This window comes from Vulpes lagopus, chromosome 15 (genome assembly GCF_018345385.1).
Source record: "Vulpes lagopus strain Blue_001 chromosome 15, ASM1834538v1, whole genome shotgun sequence".
Taxonomy (NCBI): Eukaryota; Metazoa; Chordata; class Mammalia; order Carnivora; family Canidae; genus Vulpes; species Vulpes lagopus.
Window position 1 is genome coordinate 13553323 of NC_054838.1, and position 20121 is coordinate 13573443.

The 20121-nt window shown below is 51.3% G+C and overlaps 1 protein-coding gene across 12 annotated transcripts in view; it reads right to left on the bottom strand.

The window, feature by feature from the left end:
* The window catches only part of ARNTL (aryl hydrocarbon receptor nuclear translocator like), a 101435-nt gene that overhangs the window by 13137 nt on the left and 68177 nt on the right, over window positions 1–20121 (bottom strand). For 7 of the 12 annotated variants that reach the window (XM_041729949.1, XM_041729952.1, XM_041729946.1 and 4 more), the window contains 11 exons: window positions 17876–18008; window positions 17052–17204; window positions 16471–16491; window positions 14719–14757; window positions 14357–14398; window positions 12851–13008; window positions 11153–11232; window positions 6655–6747; window positions 5124–5241; window positions 3264–3413; window positions 557–803 (listed from right to left, as the gene is read on the bottom strand). In XM_041729949.1, the coding sequence (XP_041585883.1) occupies window positions 557–803; window positions 3264–3413; window positions 5124–5241; window positions 6655–6747; window positions 11153–11232; window positions 12851–13008; window positions 14357–14398; window positions 14719–14757; window positions 16471–16491; window positions 17052–17191 (1088 nt within the window). In that variant the 5' untranslated portion in view covers window positions 17192–17204; window positions 17876–18008. Of the gene's footprint in view, window positions 1–556; window positions 804–3263; window positions 3414–5123; window positions 5242–6654; window positions 6748–11152; window positions 11233–12850; window positions 13009–14356; window positions 14399–14718; window positions 14758–16180; window positions 16252–16470; window positions 16492–17051; window positions 17205–17875; window positions 18009–20121 lie in introns of those variants that run through there. The other 5 variants (XM_041729953.1, XM_041729955.1, XM_041729954.1 and 2 more) reach the window with 5 other exon arrangements.

Here is a 20121-nt window from a genome sequence, read left to right on the forward strand (position 1 = left end):
GGAGACCCAGGATCGAGTCCCATGTTGGGCTCCCTGCATGGAGCCTGCTTCTCCCTCTGCCTGTGTCTCTGCCTCTCTCTCTCTCTTTCTCTCTCTCTCTGTATCTCTCATGAGTAAATAAATAAAATCTTTAAAAAAAAAAAACAAAACTTGAATAGCCGTGTGAGATTGCTATAGCCAACGTCCACTGTACCAGACAGCTCAGGACTAGATCATCTTTTCCAAGCCCCACAGTCCAGAATTCTGATCCCAGCTGTGGTCCTGAACCTTCCACCCACCCTCAGACAGCATCCCAGGCCTATCATTTCTCCTGTGGCCTTGGACTTCAGACCGTGACGATGTCTCCTTAACTGTCGCTACATGCCAAAGAGCATTAGAGAGAAAAGTCTCTGTTTATGATGACATTCGGATGGGTCTCATTTTTTAGCAGAGATCCCCATCGCTTCCTTCTCTCTTTACCCTCAGGGAAGCCAGCTGATGGCCCAGCCTTCTCTGCTTTACTCAGAGGTGAAAATCTTGTACCATTATTGTTCAAGGGTAGTTCGCAGACTCTTACCTCTGGTCTACAAAAACAAACTTCCCATCTATCGCGTGCCGAGACACATATTCCATGGATTTCACCCTGATGTCCCCGTTCACCGGCTGCGGGACCACGTGAGAATGCAGGCGTCCGATGGCGACAAGGCAGCTGAGGTTACAGCCCTCGTTGTCTGGTTCGCTGTCCTCGTCCAGCCCCATCTTTGTGGGTGGCCAGCTCTTCAGGTACCCTGTGCTGTGGATGGTGCAGAAGCTCTTTCGATCTGCTAGAAAGCAAAGTCCATGGTCAGTGACAGGACGGCTCTGGGCAAGCAGGCATGGGCAGCCTGCGGCGGGCCGGGATGTGGGAAGGGAGTCATAAAGTGAACAAAGCTCTACTCTCTGGAAGGGAGAACTGGCAAGAGAGGAAGATTTAGAAGCAGACAGCTATCATCCCGGGGCCTACGTGTGGAGCAGGACCGGTTATGCCAAGGGCGTCGCATATACCAAGGAAGGAGTCACTCAATCTACCTGGGGAGAGGAGAGCCGCCCAGGAAAACCACGTAGGAGGTGATCAAGAAGGATGAGCAGTGGCTAAGGGACTAGGATGTACGAAGGTTGAGAAGGTACAAAGCACAGAGGCACGTCCCATCCCCGTACAAGAAACAATAGAGAGCTCGGTGTGGTTGAAGTGGAAAGGGAGGGGCTGGAGGTGGAGCTGGAACGGTGAGTTGGGGGCAGATTATTGGGGTCTTAGACTGTTTGCTAACAAATACGTGTTTATCAGACAAGAAATAGAGAGCTTCTGAAGGTATTTAAGTGGAGAAACAGCAAAGGAAATTGTGGTTTGGATACCCTAGGAGCAGAGCGATAGGTAAACCGGAAGAGCAAGGAGCACACAGAGTAAGACAAGCACACAGCAAGAGGTGGTGAGGATGTGCTCTGGCCCCGCAGTGAGGAGGAGGAGGCCGGGAGGTTCCTGAGAACTCGTGAGGTCTGGCAGGAATATCAAAACATTTGGTATGAAAGAAAGAAAACGAAGGGGACTCCACCTTTCTTGGATTGAATGTTTGCTGCTGCTCAGGGACTCGGAGAAGAGAGGACATGGAGTCTGCCTTAGAGAAGAGGGAGAAGGATTTCATTTGGACACATTCTGTGCAGAACAGCTGTGGAGTTCAACAACGAGCACATCCTTACGGGGCGCTCACCGAGCATCAGGTCCGGGTAGTCACCGGAAAACCAATCGGACGTGCCGCACGGAGCACACAGACTCAAACAAGCGTATGAATGAGTGCACAGTGCAACTGCAAGAAAGTGCTAGCAAGGGCACCTGCAGGGGCTACAGGAGGGCCCGGGGTGGCCTGACCCTGACGCCCGGCTCTAAAGGACAAGGCCAGCCAGCTGGCTGAAGGGAGCCGACGGACAGGCGTGGGGGGCAGGCATTCCAGTCGGAGACCATGGCAGAAAGGGGGAGGAGGCATCAAAAGGAAGTCGCCACAGCTGAACACGTGGAGTGGGGGCGGTCGCGGTGGCATTAAGGACTCCTGACTTTTCTCCAAGAGCAATGGGAAACACTACAGGGTTTTAAGTAGGGAACCAATAGACAGGTTTGCTTTAAAAAGATCATTCTGGCTGCTGTGTGGAGAGAAGGCAAGTGTGAGGAGCCTACTCCACCGGCCGCGGTGAGAGCGGAGGGTAGCCCGGGTCTGAGTGATCGGTCAACGGGGAGGTGGATAAGCGCAGTCGCATAACTTCTGTAGGGGGTTCATGGTGGCAGGACTTTGCACCTGACCGGACTGGAAGAGGGAGTGAAGCGGGCTGAGGGCGCCTCTCCAGCTCCCAGGATGTGCAGCCAGGTGCTGTGGTGCCATTTATATCAGGGAGGAGCTCGGTGGTCACTTCCGCACAGATCAGGTTTGAGGTGCCCTTGAGACGGCTGAGCAGATGATTTAAGAAGCCGACTTACGGATCTGCAGCTCAAAAGAAAAACCTGGGCCAGAAATAGAAAGTTGGAAGCCACCGGCATGGAAGTGGCACCGCAAACCAAGGGAGCAGAAGACATGGCCTACGGATCACGTGTAGATAGAAAGGTGGCGCAGGACAGACGAGGAGCCAGCAAAAGGAGGTGGGGAGGAGGCCTAGAGTGGCAGAGGATGGGGGAGACGAGAAGTAGGAGGTTTCACGGAATCCTAGGGGAAAAAAATACTTTAAGATGGAAGAAAAATCAAGTGTCCGTTGTGTTCAGCAACATGGAAGTCATTGGTGGATGCGGCAAGAGTAATTTCGGCGGGCGAGTGGGATGCTCGGAAGCGGCTGGCATCGTGGCTCAGGGTGTTCTTTCTCAACCACATGGAAACAAAATTTAAACGGAGGAAGCTTTCCCACGAGTCTCTGTCACTGTGACAACCGTCAGGGCTTTCCAATCTCCCCTGCTCCCCAACGGCCCTACCCTGTAGGGGACAACGGCCCCCGGGGACTGCAGTCCTGGGACCTGCAGGGGACCGCTGAGCCAACACCGTGCTGAGCGCTCCCGTGCACCAAGCCAGCCTCGCCTGTATCAGGATTTTCTTATTTTATTTTTAAAGATTTTATTTATTTTCTTGACAGCAAGAGAGAAGAGACGGCGTGGGAGGGAGAGGGGATCCGAAGCGGACTCCACCCTGGGCGCAGAGCCCCACGCCCGGCTCGACCCCACGACCGCGAGCTCGTGGCCCTACAGGAAGATCGTGAAGAAGTGAAATGGTTACCTTTTTTCTTTGAACAGGTAGAGGGGAAGTCCTTGTCTTCCACCTTTACTGAAGGCCTGTTACACTTCATCCTACAGAAGAAAGAACGTCGTGCTCCAGAACATAATCGAGATGGCCCAGGGGTTATATCTGTTTTAACTGGAAGTCCAGCTGCAAATCAATACACAAAATGTGATAAACTGAGAGTAGTATTGTCTGTCAGGAGGGGGAGAGTGACCTTGAAGAAAGCCTCCTCTTTCCTGCCTCACTGCCTCATACTGACCATTCCTCCTCACTGACGCCGTGAAAGACGCAACGCGGGTGAGCGGGCTGTCAATCTGGAAAGGTTTCCAGATCTCCTAGAAAGCAGCTACCGGTAGGAGCGGGACTGCGATCCTGCTGCGAACACTGGCTACTGGTCTGCAGACTGTCCGGGGATAACCAGCACCCACCGTGGGAGAAGCCAGAGGGGGGGCCACCGCCGGGGCTGCTCCTGGACGTCACCCCTCCAACCTACCTCCCACAGGGCCTCCCGGGTGAGCCTCCCTGGAATGCACACGGCCCCCTCCCCGCTCCTCTCCTCTTCGCCCTAGCACACAGCAGGGATGCATCTCCATCCCGAAATCCTTCCCCCGCCCCCCAGCTCTGTTCCTCTCTTTGTCACCTGGTGCACCCACTGCGACTCCTCCTTTCAGACCCACCCCAGCTGTCACCTCCTCGGGGATGCCTGTCCTCGTGTCCACATGAGAACGAGTCCTCTGTTCTCTCTGCTTGGCACTATTTCTATGGAGGTACCTATCACGCGGGGTGCTGGCCCCAGGTCTCCTCGACTGTATGGCACAAGCCTTAAAGGCAAGAACCAAACATCACCTCCTTTTTCTCTTCTTGTCACTACCAAAAATTGCCAGGGCCAGACTAGAAAAGGCAACAGGGACCGGGGGCCACGTTGAAGTTTTCGGAAGAGGAGTGCCTTAATGAAAAGGATGGTTTAAAGGAGGTCTCTCTGGGGACGTTTCCCTCTGGGGACTGACACGGGGGAGCGTGCAAGCCGGAAACTTGGGCCATGACCACACTGGCCCGTGAGCTCGTGGCACTGACCCCGTGCCCACTGTGTGCCAGGAGCTGCCCCACGTGCTTTATGTATAGCGATATAGTTAATCCTCACAACCACCCCACGAAACCGGTACTATTTTGTAGATAAGGAAACGGAGGCACAGAGAGGTTAAGTAACTTGCTCAAGGTCACAGCTGACAAACGGTAGAGCCAGGAAGTGAGCCTGGCAACCAGACTCCAGACTCCACGCTCCTAACTGCCGGAGCACACAGGCTCCCCCAGGACTGATGGGGGGAAAGCTACAGGGCTTCACGCAGGAGGGACGGGGAGGGGGGGGCATGGGTGAGGGAAGCGGGGTGGGGGGGAACGTGAAGCCAGGAGGGGGCCCCAATTAATGAGGAACCACTTTGGCCAAAGAAACTTTCAATTTATATTTCAAGTTTTCTTACTTTTATCTTAGGAGGTGCATGAGTGTAACTTGAGTAAATAGAGGGAATTTTTTCGGGGGGCACAAATCAAACTGGTGTGAGCCCTTTAAACTCAGGAGCACACAACTGGGAATTTATAGATTCTGGGGGGTGGGGAGTCTAAAACCCAGAAAGAATCAAAATAGCGGTTTTTCCTCCCTGTGGATTTGGACATTACGTAAAGCAAAACAAATACGAAGGTAGGTGGATAACTGCATTGAGCCCAGGAGAGCACGTGTGACCCAGTTAAGGGGCAGAGAGGAGGGCGGCCGGGGCTGAGCGCATCGGCACACGCTGCGGTCCTCGCTCAGCCGTGCGGGCGGGCCCCGAGGAAGCAGCCGCAGCCTGCTTCTGGACTCACTTTTTGCATCTATGAGCCGCTCCCGGGGCGCCGTGTCCGAGGAGGAGAGCTGCTCCTTCACTTTGGCGATATCTTTAGGGTGCAGGTAGTCAAACAGACTCTGACCAATCAGATCGTTCTGTGGGGAGGAAGCGTGAAAACCACACGTCAACAGCACGTGGAATACAACTTAGCCAACAGGTGCTCTGCCTTTTAGTTTGTATTTCTAGGCATGGGAATTTCAAATATGTCCAGTGTGAACACGTACACCTGTCCAATCGCTGTGCCTAGGGACACACAGGACAGGGAGCGAGGCATCGGGACTTTGGTGTCCATGACACAGGAGGGGGAAGGGCGTATATTTATACTTCTATAAATAGTTCACGCTCCTCGAAGGCAGGAGTCTTTCAGCTGTACGTGTTCCCTGTTATTTATTCCTGATGCCACAAATGCCCTGCTAGGAGCACAGGCTGTGGGCGGGGACTCTAGCCCCACTGAGCCCTCGTGTTGTTGTGTCACACCGTGTGCCTCCACGGCCTCGTGTGGCAGCAGGGAAAATAAGAACCACCTTCATAACTTTGCCCCAAGACCAAGAAGAGCAAGACACTCTGGATACATTCAACTTACATTCATTCTAGTTCACACAAATATCCTTTTGATTCTTCAATTCTGCTGCCTTACCTACCAGCTTCCCATGCAAACACCAGCAGGTGAAGGAAGGAGTGAATAGGTGGATGGATGGGTGGATACGTGAATAAGAATGCTAGGGACAGAGGGTCCTTGCTTAAAAAACTTTGCTCTAGAAGCTTCTGGGCATGCTTATCTTACTGCATCCTATGAACAGTCAAGAAAGGTATTATTACACTCTTTTTTTTTTTTTTATTTTTAGAAGGAGCCGAGATTCAATAGAACGAAAAAGGGATACATCATCGCAAACACAGTATGGGTGGATCCCCATTGTTTCATTCTCTGGTTATCATCTGCCTTTCCTGGTCAGGTAGCCCCTTGCCTCGTGCCTCCCCCGCTCTCTCTAGCTGTGGGATATTCACTGTGCAGCAATAAGAAAGTATAAAGCTGCTGATGAGATCACAGTCAAACCTTCCAGTGAGGGAAGCATAGAACACATACTAAAAAGATTTTTTCTAGGGGCACCCAGGTGGCTCAGTCGGTTAAGAGTCCGACTTTTGATTTTGGCTCAGGTCATGATCCCAGGGTCATGAGACTGAGCCCCATATCGGGCTCGGCACTGAGTGCAGGCTGTTAAGATTCTCTTTCCCTCTGCCCCTTCCTGCCATGCATTCTCTCTCTCTAAAAAAATACATAAAACTTAAAAAAAAAAAAAAAAAGGTTTTTTTTTCTAGGTTTAAATTTACTTCTCTGTTAAGAAATTACAAATTTTCTGGAAGAAGCATTGGGTGTGTGTGTGTGGGGGGGGTTATAAATATAAGCCTTTTATGTGTGGCTTGTATATTATAATTATTCTAAAAAGTGGGGCGACCTTTCTGGCAGCCGTGAGGCTGCCCACCACCAACAGAAGCATAAGCAATAATACCTGGCTGTAGTTGAGGATCTTGAAGACAGACTCTGAGACGAAGAGTATCTTCCCTCGGTCACATCCTACGACAAACAAAAATCCATCTGCTGCCTAATCAGGAGAAATGGATAATCAATTTACCGCACTTTAGGAAACACGGTTTGTAATCACTCTGATAGCAACTAAGGATTTGTCTGCTAAGTATCCAAAGCACAGAACTGTATTCATTGAGTTTCACCAGCATCCTGAGCCCAGGACGCTCAAAAGGAACGCCTCATGAGAAGAAGAAGATTCCCTCAAAGGCAGGTATGGACATACGGATCATCATCATCATCGTCGTCATACAGGGGACGGTCCAACGGAAGCAATTTCAGTTACAACACTGAATTCATTTTAAGAATTTTCCTTGGAGTGTATCAAGGTCTGGAGAAGTCCTGTTTTATTTTGTTACTTGTAACTATGTAGAATCATAGAATCTGAGATTGAAAGGAGCCCTTACATCAAAACCCCCTCCCGATATCCTGGCCACCCTGGCCCTCAGCCTGAACACTGCCATTTACGGAGCGCTCTCTCCGATGGTTCTCAACAGCTGGAGCGGCGCGTTGTGTGTTTGTGCTGCTGTTTTCGTGCTGATGACCTGGGGTGGGGCTGGGTCAGGAGTATCGTTCTCACCCCCACCCCAAATGATTCTAATGTACACAGGATGGAGAACTACTGCTCTCAAAGATCATTTCTGGATCCGGGGCTGGGCTGCTTACATCCTAAGTGAGGCAAGCAAAGCAAGGCAAAACTTTCCCCTCCGTTCTCTTTCCTTCTCCTTCACTTTAAATGCAGGTAAAACATCTCAAGTCCCAGGAAAGGCAGATACGGAGACAGGATGCTATTTGTTAGACTTAAGCGGATAAATACCAAAGCTGCAGAGTCTGAGAGCTGTAGCTCATGGGGTCTAGGTGCACGTGAACCCTACACCCAGGGCTCTGAGGACGGACAACCACTGGGCTCCAGCCGGGCCTCCCAGGGATGGGGAGGGTGCTCCACGCTCGGTCACGTGCTTGCTTTCAGGCTCAGCAAACACAGTTCTAATCTTGCTTTATTCACCAGTCCTCGGTCTGTTCTTTGGGAAAATCTAGAGAAACCCAATTCCCTTTTCCACAGAGGGGCCTCTGGGGATGTAATTTAATTCAAAGAACTAAGAAATGAATTCGTGTGCCAGAGGCAAAATAATGGCACAGGCACCTGTGCAGACAGGAAAGCAGTAGGAGGGGAACCACTGCTGCTGAGAAGGCGCCAGGCCCCTCAGCCAGAAGGGAGCTGGGGCCGCTCCCTCCCTAAGCTGGCCCCCTAAGCTGGCACAGGGCAGGGGAGGACAGTGGAGAGGAAGAGACTTTCCAAGCACCATCTGCTGGAAGCCTCGTTCTGTCAAAAAATAGGGTATTAATAACTTGCGCACCGCCTTGCAGACAGTCTCACATCTAACACGAGAAGTGTCTTGAGGCTTTCGTTGGTGCAGGGAAGCAGCACAAAAGGTAGGTGACTCGGAAGAGGTGCCTGCGACATCCTGGAGGGAATGCTGAACCCCTGACGGGAACAAAGTGGTTGCAACCCATCCAGGGCGAGAGAGTGAGCTCCCGTCAGCCTACAGGGAAGGCTCCAAACATCCTGACTCTGTTTCCCCCGGGCATATAAATGCCACCAGGTGAAGGAGCCAGGGCCTAGGGGCCGCCTGACAAGTGGAGACGGGTGGGGTGCCATGGGCTCACCAGTGGGGGAGGATAGGGTTAGCGGGGGAGGCAGGCTGAAGCTCTGGGGGCGCCTGCCTAGTTTTCCGAACATGGGAGGTGGAGCACCCAGGCTGGCCCTGACACACCACTTGCCGAAGCCATTTGAAAGCTCTTGGTGGAGAAGTCAGACCTGCACTGGTGAGGAAAAGTACAAGTCCAGTTCCCGCTGCCCACCCCTCCAACACCACCTGAGCGGCCCCCGCCGTCTGTGCACGAAAGTTCTGGGAAGTGGGCTCCCGGAATGGCAAGGGATTAGATGGTGCCTCATGGCCACGGGCAGGTGCCTGGGGTGGGGTAGGGGTCAGAGATGTTTCATCGGGGGAGACCCAGCACCACTGATGCTGCAGGATGCGAAGCACAGGAAAGGCAAGCCTGAGATGAAGTATTTAGCTTAAATAGCATGAAAATCCTTGGTCCATACCCTGGCAAGTGTGGGCATGTGACAGGAAATTCAGAAAAGTAGAGAGCAAGTTATTAAGCATTTGCCATTGCAAAGGGAGATCTTTATATATTACATGTAGATCTATAAAGATACATACAGAGAGAAACCTATAGAGAACACGGACTTCGTATACTTTATAGGTGTTCAAAACCAAACCCATTTGTGTATATGCACACATTCATTTTTTTCCCCTAAAGACGTCCAATCAGCAGTACGGCAATCAGGCCCTGCCCCAGGATTGCGGGGCCCAGTGCAGAATGGATACGCAGAGGCCCTGGTTCAAAAATCAGGATCTTCCAGACAGCAAGAGCAGGACATTAAAACAAGTGCTGGGCCCCGTGTGGCTGCGTAGGGTGCGTGCCCATGAAGCCAGCCCTGGTGGTTTCTCCAGAGCTGCTGCCGACACAGTTAGTAGCTTAACTGCAGCAGGTCCTCCCTGAGGACCGGGCCAGCCTTATGAAAGGAGGATGGAGAGGGCAGTGCAGAGCTGCGTCAGAGTAACTGTGCCCTGGGGGAGGTGGCCCAAGGGCCATCGCAAACTTGCTGGGATGCCCCCCCCGCCCCCAACGTGTTTATTGTGGACTTGGATTTTCCAAGGGCCGTGCATACAGAACTAAGTCTCAAAAATGAAAGATGCACCAGGCCTGCCTGTGGGATCTACCCATCGCAAGCAGCTTCGAAGGATCACTAATGACCACCTGGAACATAGGGCCACCCAATAAATAGACTTTGGTAGAAACAGAAGTTCAAAAAGCCCAAGTGCACCTATACAGGATGGAAAAAAACCTGACCTAACAATAATCCATGTACAGGAATGGGAGGGATGGTATCACAGTGGCCCAAAACGTGGCACTAATGGGATGGCATCTGTGGCAAGGAAGGCACCAGGCCCATTCAATCCCAGGCCAACCAGACCACAGCTGAAGCTCTGTACTGGGTGGTGAGAGCCACTTCCGGGGGAAAATCTAGCAAATGGCTGTGGCTCTGGAAAGTGTGTGTGGCAAATGCTGATGGGGGACCCTCACCTGCCTCTACTGTGATGGCGAGAAAAATCTAAATCCTTGCCCTGAAGCTAGGGGTCATCAGGTAACATCTTCTGGAGAAGCTGACATCTACAATCGGGCTTTCAGGAAGGCACAGCTTTTCTTGAGAAGAGGGACAGCTGGGCTAGACACTGCGCTGCCCCTTGTGTCTGGCTAGCGTGGCTACACTGAGGAAGCAAGCTGTACACTAGCTCAGCAGGACTGTTCTCAAAGACAGGAAGAGCCTGGTTCTGGCCGCCCTCACAGAGCCACCAACCCCTCATAGCCTACCCCAGGACCAGCTATATTTGGGAAACAAAACCCCATTTGTTCATCAGGTCATCTGTTCCTTGCAGCTGAAAGCTTTCCAATTAAGATAACACGCCAGGCGGAGATGGGTAGAGAATGCTGGAGTGAGCACACAGGCCAGACGTACAGAGGACCGGAAGCCCGGCAGAGCTGAAAGTCAGAGTGACAACAGAGTAGGCTCTGTCCCAAGGCCTGGCAAATGTCTGCTCAAAGAGAGGTGCCCAGATACTGTAGGGGCTTAGCAAGCAAGGTCCACCCTGGCTGTGGGGGGAAGGAGGCTGGTATAGTTCCCTTCAGTTAGGTTTTTCTGTTTTTCATTTTATAGTTTGCAAGAGGACAGGTTTCTGAATCATGTTTCTTTCCCTTCGATTTCCAAGTTGATCTCACTCTACTCAGAGGCAGACCCAATCCCACACGGAAGCCCAGTTTGCATGGCGTCACCTCGACGCCCTCTCCGCAGAGAGGAGCAAGATGAAGTGAGCGCTACGGCCAGGAGGGGAGAGCCTCGCGTCCCCCATTTCTTTTCCTCCTTGGCAAGAGGAGTCTTTGGAAGCTTTGTTGCTTTGATGGGGTTTTGGTGGAAGGGTAGATGTGGATGTTTTTGCGCCAGCGGTTAAGTGAGAAGACGACAAATGCTCAATTATCGATGTCCACCCTTTTCTAAAGCCTTCATGCGGGAATGGGATTCTTCACTACCTATTTTTAACAAAATCCTGCCTCCTTCTATTTAAAAACCACAGTAGCCTGGGCCTTCCATTTTTGTCTAAGCAAGCGTGGAAGGGGAGGAGGAAGACCTCAGGGAAAGAATGTGAAGACTGTCCAGACAGACAGACAGAGGTGGAGACCCAAAAGACGAGGGGCCTCAGAAGGTCCAAAGGTTAGACATCAAATTCCCACAGGCTGGTACCTCACCCAGAAATTCATAAAAGTGTGTACAAAACAAGCTCGTAATTGTGACATACCCTGAGAATGAGGTGTTTCAATTCATCATCTGACAGGAAAGTCGGCTTATAATTTGCTTCTGTGTATGGATTGGTGGCACCTTAGGGAGAAGAAAAGAGAAAGAGTTGGTCCACTTTCTATTCAGGTAACGTCTCATTCCACTTCACCGCCTCCACCCTTCCAGATGCAGCCTGGCCCCTGCCACCTGGAACTTCAATCTTACTTTCTTTTTCCTTAACAGAGACAGGGCTAGATCGGGCTTTGGACAGAAGCCATTGAAAAAACAACACTGTTGCCCACAGGGGACCTAACGAGTTTGCTTTGGCCACTGGAGGGGAGCCAAGAGGTAATAGACAGAAGGAAAAATCTGCTTCAAAGAGAGAAGGCAGCTCCGGAAGCCAAGCGGCAGAGGGTCCTGGGAGGATTCCCTCCTCCCAAGATTGACATTAAATGGGTTGACCAGCAGTCCCTCAAATCGTCACGCTGAGCCTTCCTGGGAAATCATCCAGGCTGCCAGGCCCTGAGTAAATAAATACATTGTAGAAGGCATTTGGTGGGAGTGCTTCTTCATCGGGCGAGGCAGATGAGCTTGGCAACCCAGAGAAATGCATCACTTAAGTGACTACAGCTCTGGGTCCTCGGGCTGAGAGGGGACAAGATGCTTAAAAGGCCATCAGTCTGGCATTGCATCGGAGAACAGTAAGAGAAAAATGCCAGCAGCAAATGACCTGGAATCCGCAAAAACAGAACAGTGAAGAAATAAAACAGAAAAGGTCCATGATTCACAGCACACGGGGAAGGAGGGTGACAAATGTGCCTGGGACTTTCACCTCAACTAACCAGGCACAGGCTGAGCCACATCCCAGCTTTTTATGACTCGAGATGTGTCACTCGTTTCCTTCCAATTTAATAAAAGTTAGCTTGTCATAACCTAATCTCTATCACCTTCACTAAGAGGAAATTCTAGTGGACACGACGCTGACAGGTCTGAATGGGGATTGCAAGTCAGACAAAACTGGCAACTCTGCCCTTCTGTGGCTTTGTGGAAACACAAAGACACAATCCTTGTAGCACGCAGGTCAGAGGTCTGAAGCGGACTGAGCACCCACTTTCCAGTTCCCTCCGAGGGTCCGAGGCCCCACCGGAGCGCCACTTCCACCTTCCTGCCCCGCGTGCTCGCCCGCCCCGCACTCAGAGAGGAAGGAAGACGCTGCCTCCCTCGTGAAGACTATCTGGTTTGGGAATGTTCCAGGAACATGAAAATACCATCAGTGTTCATCCCTGACAGTAAAATGCAGCAAGAACCATCAGCCGGTGACTCACTCCTTAAAGGAGCCATGGTGAATTTTCCTCTGAAAGACAGGAAGGAACCCCCCGGCATCCCTAGGTGCACCCGTCCTTCTGACGGCCGGGGCCCAGGCCCCCCTACATGCAAGATGTGTGGCCCCCCTCAGCTACGCACGGTGCCCGAGGATCACAGGCACGTGCAGACACGGGCATGCATCACAGCCTCTACCCCCTGGGCGGGGGAATGGCTGCAAAACCCCAACCGGACCCCATGTAAGTTCAGTGATCACTCCACGTGGCACCAGGCCTGTTGCTCCAGGCTGCACATTTGTCAACTGACACACACTGTACTGGGGACTCAGGCACAACTGAGGCAAGGGAGGCAACATGTGTGGACAAGGTCACAAAGAAGATGAAGCCCGAGGTCTCACCTCGTAACGTCTTCATGTGCTGAACGGCCATCCTCAGCACGGTAAGCTTATCTAACTTCCTGGACATGGCGTTGCACGTGGGCACCAGGGAAGCCAACTCGTCAATGAAACTGTTCATTTTATCCCGACGCCTCTTCTCAATCTGACTGTGAGCTTCCCTGCACAACAAGGGGAAAAACGATTTCTATAAAATGAGGCTGAGCCTCAGGGAAACGACGACAAAAATAAGCCGTAACTGGTTTTGACATTTCCCCTGACAGGCCACCTTTACAACGCGCACCAGGTTTTGAATAGACTTTTTGACTAGTCACCAATATAGTGGCCTCCCTGCCAGGGGTCACTACTGGGGTTTTGTAGGCCTCCCTTATACTTAGCATGAAGGAGAAATAGGACAAAACAAAAACAAAAACAAAAAAACAACCAAAACTGTCTGCTCAGAGCAAACTGGATGGCTAATTTCTCATTTCTTTTCCTCTCAGCCTCTGTAAGGTTGCATTTTAAGGTATGCATGAAAGGAAAGAGAAGGGAGGTGGGGTCTGCAAAGAGTGAAGCTTCTGGAATGGCCACTGGGGGGATCCTGTGATCCCGAAGTGGTCTCTGAGGTTGTGAGGAGCCCGCGGTGCACCTGTCAGAGACTCACTGACTGAGTCACTAGGTAACCAATGCCTCCATCTTCGGACCAACCACGACCCCACCAAGATATAGCAGACCCTGCATCTGTCCCCGAGAGCTTCCTCTGAAAAATGAGCTTCCTCTTTAGAATGTTCTACTCTTCCCTCCCCGGCGTGGCCATGCAGCAAGGCAGGAGGGTGCTTCCACAGGTACGCACTCTCCCCGACTACTTTGTACCTGCCACTGTGATTGTCCCTATGGAGGTGCATCACCCTTGGAAACGCAGTTTGCTGCCATAGCAACAGAGCCACCATGCAGGACCCCCCACCAAGGCTAGGCTATGCAGGAGGGGGAAGCCAGGAGTCTCAGGTCAGTCAAATTCTATGGCATGACAGCCTCAGAGGGCCCTGTAGCTAATGGCAGGAGCGTGGAAGACCCACGTGGATGGGGGCAACACGTGTGGCTGGAGGCAGGAAGGACCGAGTCAGAGAATCTACTCAAAGGAGCCCCCATGTCCGGCCTCGCAGTGCAGGGAGGGCCACTTTGAGAGGGGAGGCCCAGCCCAAGAACGGAGTCACTGAGCCAGGTCTCCTCTGGGGGCCCTCGAGTCAGGAAGCAGTAACCTGCTGAAGTCGGTTGGGGAAAAGCTTCAGCCGTGAAGGACTTCCTGCTACTCCAAGGGCCCCTTCAGGTTTAATGGCTCAGACAGCCAGGAGCGAAGTCCACCCCAGTGTGGAGGGGACAAGGGGCAGGCGGCCACCTCAAGCGAAGGCCCTCAATCCCTTCCCCATCCCCGAAAGGATGCTCAGACCAGCAGGGACCAGACACAGAGCCACCTCAGCCGTGCTCTCAACACCCAGAGCCAGGATGGTTTAGAGACAGGCCCGCCCTTACCTTGCATTTTTGATCCTTCCTTGGTGCTCTGTGTAGTCTAACCTGGAAGGGAAGAAAAAAAAAAAACAAAAACAGAGATAAAACACGATCCCTAGGAGACTAATGGCCAAGTTATACAGCTCTCTTTTCTTCCCAGGTTCATTCATTTCCTGGCTTAATCCCTGTCCTCTCTCTCAACACACAAGGGCTCCTGCTGTTAGCTACGCCGGGGGCCAGGGGTGACCATCTTGAACTCCCCGGCTCACAGCCTCCCTCTTATCTCTAGTCAAGGACATGGATGAGATCTGCGCCAACTAACAGAACACATAATTATGCAAGGAAAACCACTAGCAGGATGAAGGTCACGACTGGGTTCATGGTACCTTCCATGAGGGTCGTCTTTGTCTGTGTCCATGCTTTCTCTGAAAAAAAACAAGAGAGAACGTGAGTTTTTGTGAATCAAGACATAGGACAAAACAACACGGAAGGCTCTCATTTATCCAGAAACCAAATAGTCAGAATGTTCAAATGGCCACAGTACTGATTATCGACACAGGATCGTCAGACACACACAGCTTGCACCTACTATGAAACTAGGACCAGGTTTCTGGATGACCAAACAAAAGCCACGTATGGTCATCCACAGAGCTTGCATGGTAATATTTTAGGCCATATTCTGAAGATCGGGAATACACAGCATTTATGGACATTCTTAATCAGAGTATCCAAATAACTAGAATATCTCATTCTTCCCATCATTCTGGATAAATGGAGTTTATTCATTTGCAGAATATACCAAGCCTCAAATATACATGTGCATATTTGGGGGGGGGAGGTGGGGAGACGAATGTACCCACAGAGAAGCACTGAGCGGAGTCCTGAGGCAGCTTCTCAAAGGCACTGATACCCAGTGTTCTGGTTCTCAGCCAGGTGGGAACCTCCTCGGCCTAAGGAGCTGGGATCCAGGGCATGGAAGGAGTGGGCCCAAGGGGCATGGAACCCTGTTGGGCTGCAGAGCGTCCTGGGGTCACAGCAGGGATCTATCTCCCTTTTATAAACTCCAGAGGTCCCAGTTTCATGGCACTTTATGGTTCAACAGAAAACAGACTAGAATCCTCCAAGAAGGGGGTTCCAAATCTCCCTGGGGTCAGCCCACCCTTCTCCAGCCCCTAAGTTTATCAGCAGGAGGGCCCTGACTGGCACCTGAGCCTCTCCTTCTTTTTTGTCTGGGAAGAACAGAGGGACATGGCCCTTCAAGCAATGGAGCCTCAAGGGCAAAAGCCACTTTTCTCAGGAGCACTAAATCACATCATGGGCATTCTGGGACAGTGGTTCCCAACCAGGAGCCCTTGGCTGCCTCACAGGCAGAGAGCTTCTCCAGCTAGTCCTAAAGCACAGAAGAGAAACCATTCAGGCCACAGGGGAAAATGAAAGCTCTCCCTCCCCTTCTGTCTTGGCTCGTATCTGCTCACCAAGGCCCGGATCATCATCTCAGGTGAAGAGAGCTCCGCCTGACAGATCAGATACATTCAGCACATTAAGATGACCGGGAAGGGGGCTAGGGGTGCTTAATATGGTCTCCACAAATCACAGAAGATTTGCAAGGGGTCCATGAGGGAAACCTGGAGGTCTTGGGTGGGGACACAACAGGGGACCACAGGTTTAGATTGCAGAGGTCTTAGAAGGCACCGGTGACTCCACGAGAACTTGCTCAAGACAAGAGGTCTATGGAAAAACTCCTGGCCTCCCTGTGGGGGACGGACTGGTCCAGAAGAACCCTCTCAGGCCTCACACCCACTCTCCATCCCCTGGGAGTCACCTGCTCAATCATCTGGGGTCACTTACACATTAATCATAGCATCTCCTAGTGGGCATCTGACCTTCGGTCACTGTGCTCCCCAAATTCGACCTGTGAACTACAGCAGAAAGGACATCTGCTGTGGGGGAGACACCTCCTTGGAGATTTTTTCCCTCATTAAACAAAAGAAAACCTCTCAAGTGAACGTCGGGATAAGATTGCACGCAGTTGCCTCAACAAAACAAAACGTGCCTTAGAAGGTTCTCCGCAGCGCCCTATCCCCCGGGTGTGTGTACAGATATACAAGAGTGGACTGTAAGTGGGAAAATTTACTTACTCAAAAGAAAAGTCATCAAGTCTAAAAAGAAACAAAAATACTATTTAATATAACAGGTACATAGTAATTGGAGTAATGTTTCAGGGTGGTGTCAATGCTCCTACGGGCTTTTGGAGAGGACCTGCACTCACACCTGCCACAAACAATTAAGCAACCGAGGTCTTCCTCAGAGAGGCCTTCAGGCAAAGTTCTCTTTGAAACCACAGGTTACACCCAGGACAAATTTGCACTGGGCTAAGCCAGCTGGCTCAAGGGAGCCAAGGAGGACAAAGGAAACGGTTAAAGGTAGACCTTGGCTTTAGGGCTCTTCCTTTTCCCCTGATGTGGGACAATTTGGGGACAGGAGGGGGGATGTGGGTGCCTCAGCAGTGCTGGAGGCTCCATCCTGCTTGCAATCCAGTGGGGAGATAAAAACAACAACAATAGACCCCACTGTATGGCCACCTAGACTTGTAGCTTTCATTTCCAGCCCTTTCCACAAAGAGGACCCCTTCTTCCAGGAGGAACAGGAGCCAGCCCTTCAGTGTGCCAGGAGTGGACACCAAGTTCAGGCAGAGGAAGAGGAGCCCAGAAGGCCTTACTGGTAGTCGGTGGAGCTGCCTTTCCGCTTCCGGTTGCAATCCATGCCACTGGTGCCGAGGGGGCTGGAGAGGAGGTCGGTGGGGCCTGGGGACATGAAGTCACTGATTGTCGAAGAAATGTCCATTCTCTGGTCAGCCATTGGAGGTCTGCAACTGGCACAGGGAGGCACAGAGGTGATTTCTAGGCGCCCTTCTAACGTGGTGGAGGAGCGGGGTACTGGGCTGTTGCGCCAACACGGCTCCCACCCAGCAGCAGGAGTAGGGACACCTCAGACTGGCGAGAACAGGATGTGCTTTAGGAGTTAGCATAGAGAACGGAGGTTGACCTGCTCATAGCTCTGATGAAGACACAAAGTTCAGAGCAACTGGGTGGCTTCTCCTGGGTGCCCGTGCTAGGGCATGCAAGAACGATTCCAGAACCCAAGGCTCTACGGACTTGGAGCCCAGTGCTCCTCCCATGAGGGGACCAGATATCCTCTGACAGCTCTCATTTTATTTTCTTGCAATCAATAAAATAAACACGATTCACTTGTTATCTTTGTGTTTTTGTTACAACTCTTGTAAAAGTCATTGGAAAGCAGAAAATATCCTTTCTCCGGCCATGAGTCTCTCTTGGGAGCTGGGGAAGATATGGTCCCCCGTCTATCACGGGGCCGGGCAAAGTCTGTCCTGACTGCCCTGACCAGCCTTTGCCCCCAGCATCCCCTGCAAGGAAAACCTGCATGATGACACAAAGACAGTGCAGACAAATTTGCAAAACATTTTGAGAACCCACATTTTATAAGCGTGGGGTAAGTCGGCCCAAAAAAGAGGCTGATGAGTACCTTGCAAGGGACTCCAACTCCAAACCAAGTCGAAGACGGAGGGGCCGTGCGCTGCCCACCCACACGAGGGTCCCAGCTCCACACCAGGTGACTGGGGCGGTCACTCCCTCTCCCTGGGCTCAAGTTTCTTCATCTGCAAAGCAAGAGGGGGCTGTGAGCTCATTTGCCTGATTTCTGTTCCACCCACAGATGAGTGCACCAGGTTAGGTGTGCGCCAACTTTTCACTTTCACAACCACAGCCAGAGGGAGCATCTTTGTGTTCTAACTCCAGGCACTTGAGCTATTATCTCTCCGTCTAAATGTCTAAAAGCAGGACAAAAGGGAACACACATAATATGTCTTGGTACATTCTGGAACACTGTGCTGCTGAAAAGCTCCAATAATTTCTATCCCCAGCAAGAGCTCCTGTCAATCTGAAGGAAAAAACAAAACCCCATTGGTTTTTACTTGCATTTTTAAATGATTACGGATGGTGTCCCTATGTTTATAGACATGTGTCTGGTTTCCTTTCTGCCCACTCATGTCCTGTTTTCCTACCACGTTTTCTTCAGTATGGATGGGCCTCCTAACTCATGTTCACCTGGGCACCGGAACCTGGTGGCAGAGAAGCACACGGTGAACCAGCTGCTCTCCCTTCCCATCCACCGCCTCGCGCACCTCCAATGCCAGTGCTGCCCGCTGCTCCCTGGCTCCCCTGCTCCGTGGATTCCCCCATCTGCCACCAAGCACGTCATACCGTCTCTTTTCTCCTCAAGCCTCCAACAGCTCCCCATCCTCCCTCTAGCAGATACTTTGCTTTCTACTTCATGGAGAAAAGGGAGCGCATCCACTGGCCCACCCCCTCTCTCTAGGGCAGATCATTGCCCCAGGATTCTCTCCCTGCCACACACCCTGCACCATCCACTTTCCCCACCCTACTGGGTCACTCTGGTTTGGATAAACACGAACAACAGCTCTCATCTTGGGGAAAACACACACGCTTTTCTGAACTCCATTCCCTTCTAGCCGGTACCCCCATTTCTCTGTTTCCAGTTCTTTTCCTCTTACTTGCTATAAAGCAACACAAATTGGGCTTTTGTCCCCATCATTCCAATGGAACAGCCCTGTTAGGTGCCCCAGTGGGTTCATCATTGTCATTGCTAAGTCTGGTAGCTGGTTCTCCAACCTCCCTACCTGCCCCATCCTGACATCTGCTAGAGCTGATCTGTCCCTCCTCGCTGTCTCTCAGCTCCGGAGAGGCCACCTCCTCATTGTCCCCTTCTATTTCAGTGGCCACCCATTCCTTGCGGGTCTCTTTTGTGGGTACTTCCTCCTCCCACACCTCTACATGAGGGTCCTGCAGATGTCCTCAGACTTCCTTGGCCTATACCCATTCCCCAAGAGGTCTAATTTTGCTGCTTCAGATATGATCTATGCTATGAGAACCCCCAAATTTATCCCTCCAGCCTGGACTGCTCTTGAATTCCAAACTTACACGGCCAAGAGGCCTCCAACTGAAACGTCCAAACCAAACCCCCTGGTTCTTCCTGAGCTAAGCCCCTTGGTGATGCTCACATCTGAATGCTCGGGCCCCAAACCTAGAAGTCATCCTGACTCCTTGCTTCTTTTTACAACCTGCACCCAACCTGTTAGAAAATCCCATCAGCTCCCACTTCTCTCCTTGCTCCTTTGTATTTCTGCTCAAATGTCACTTCAGTAGTGAAGCTTCTCTGAATATCCATATACTACAACACCCCACCAGGACCAATCATCCCTAACCACCCCCACCTGGCTTAATTTTTTCCCCATAGCCCCTAGCAATAATCTACTTCTTTATTTACTAGCTTCCTCTCCATTAGACCATTAGACTAGGAGCATCAGAAGAGCGGGCATTTTGTTCAGTTCACTACTTGCACCTTCGTGGCCTAGGGCACTTTCTAGCATATGGTAAGTACCTAACAAATAGGTGTTGAATGAATACGTAAGTTTGTATATTTGGGATATTCATTCCTTGTTTGTCACAGATGTCATAAATACCCACCCCCTTTTTGCCTTTTAACTTTGCTTACAGTTTTTATAGGTGATACTAGAAGTGACATGTTTTTTCAAAGCCTTTTTGCACCCTAAATTATAAATATCCTCTTTACTAATATTTTTATGATTTGCTGCTCTTAATCCATCTGGAAATTACTTCTGGTACACTACCTACGGTGGGAGGTACCTACCTATTGCCCTTCAGTGGACAGGTAACTGTACCGACACCATT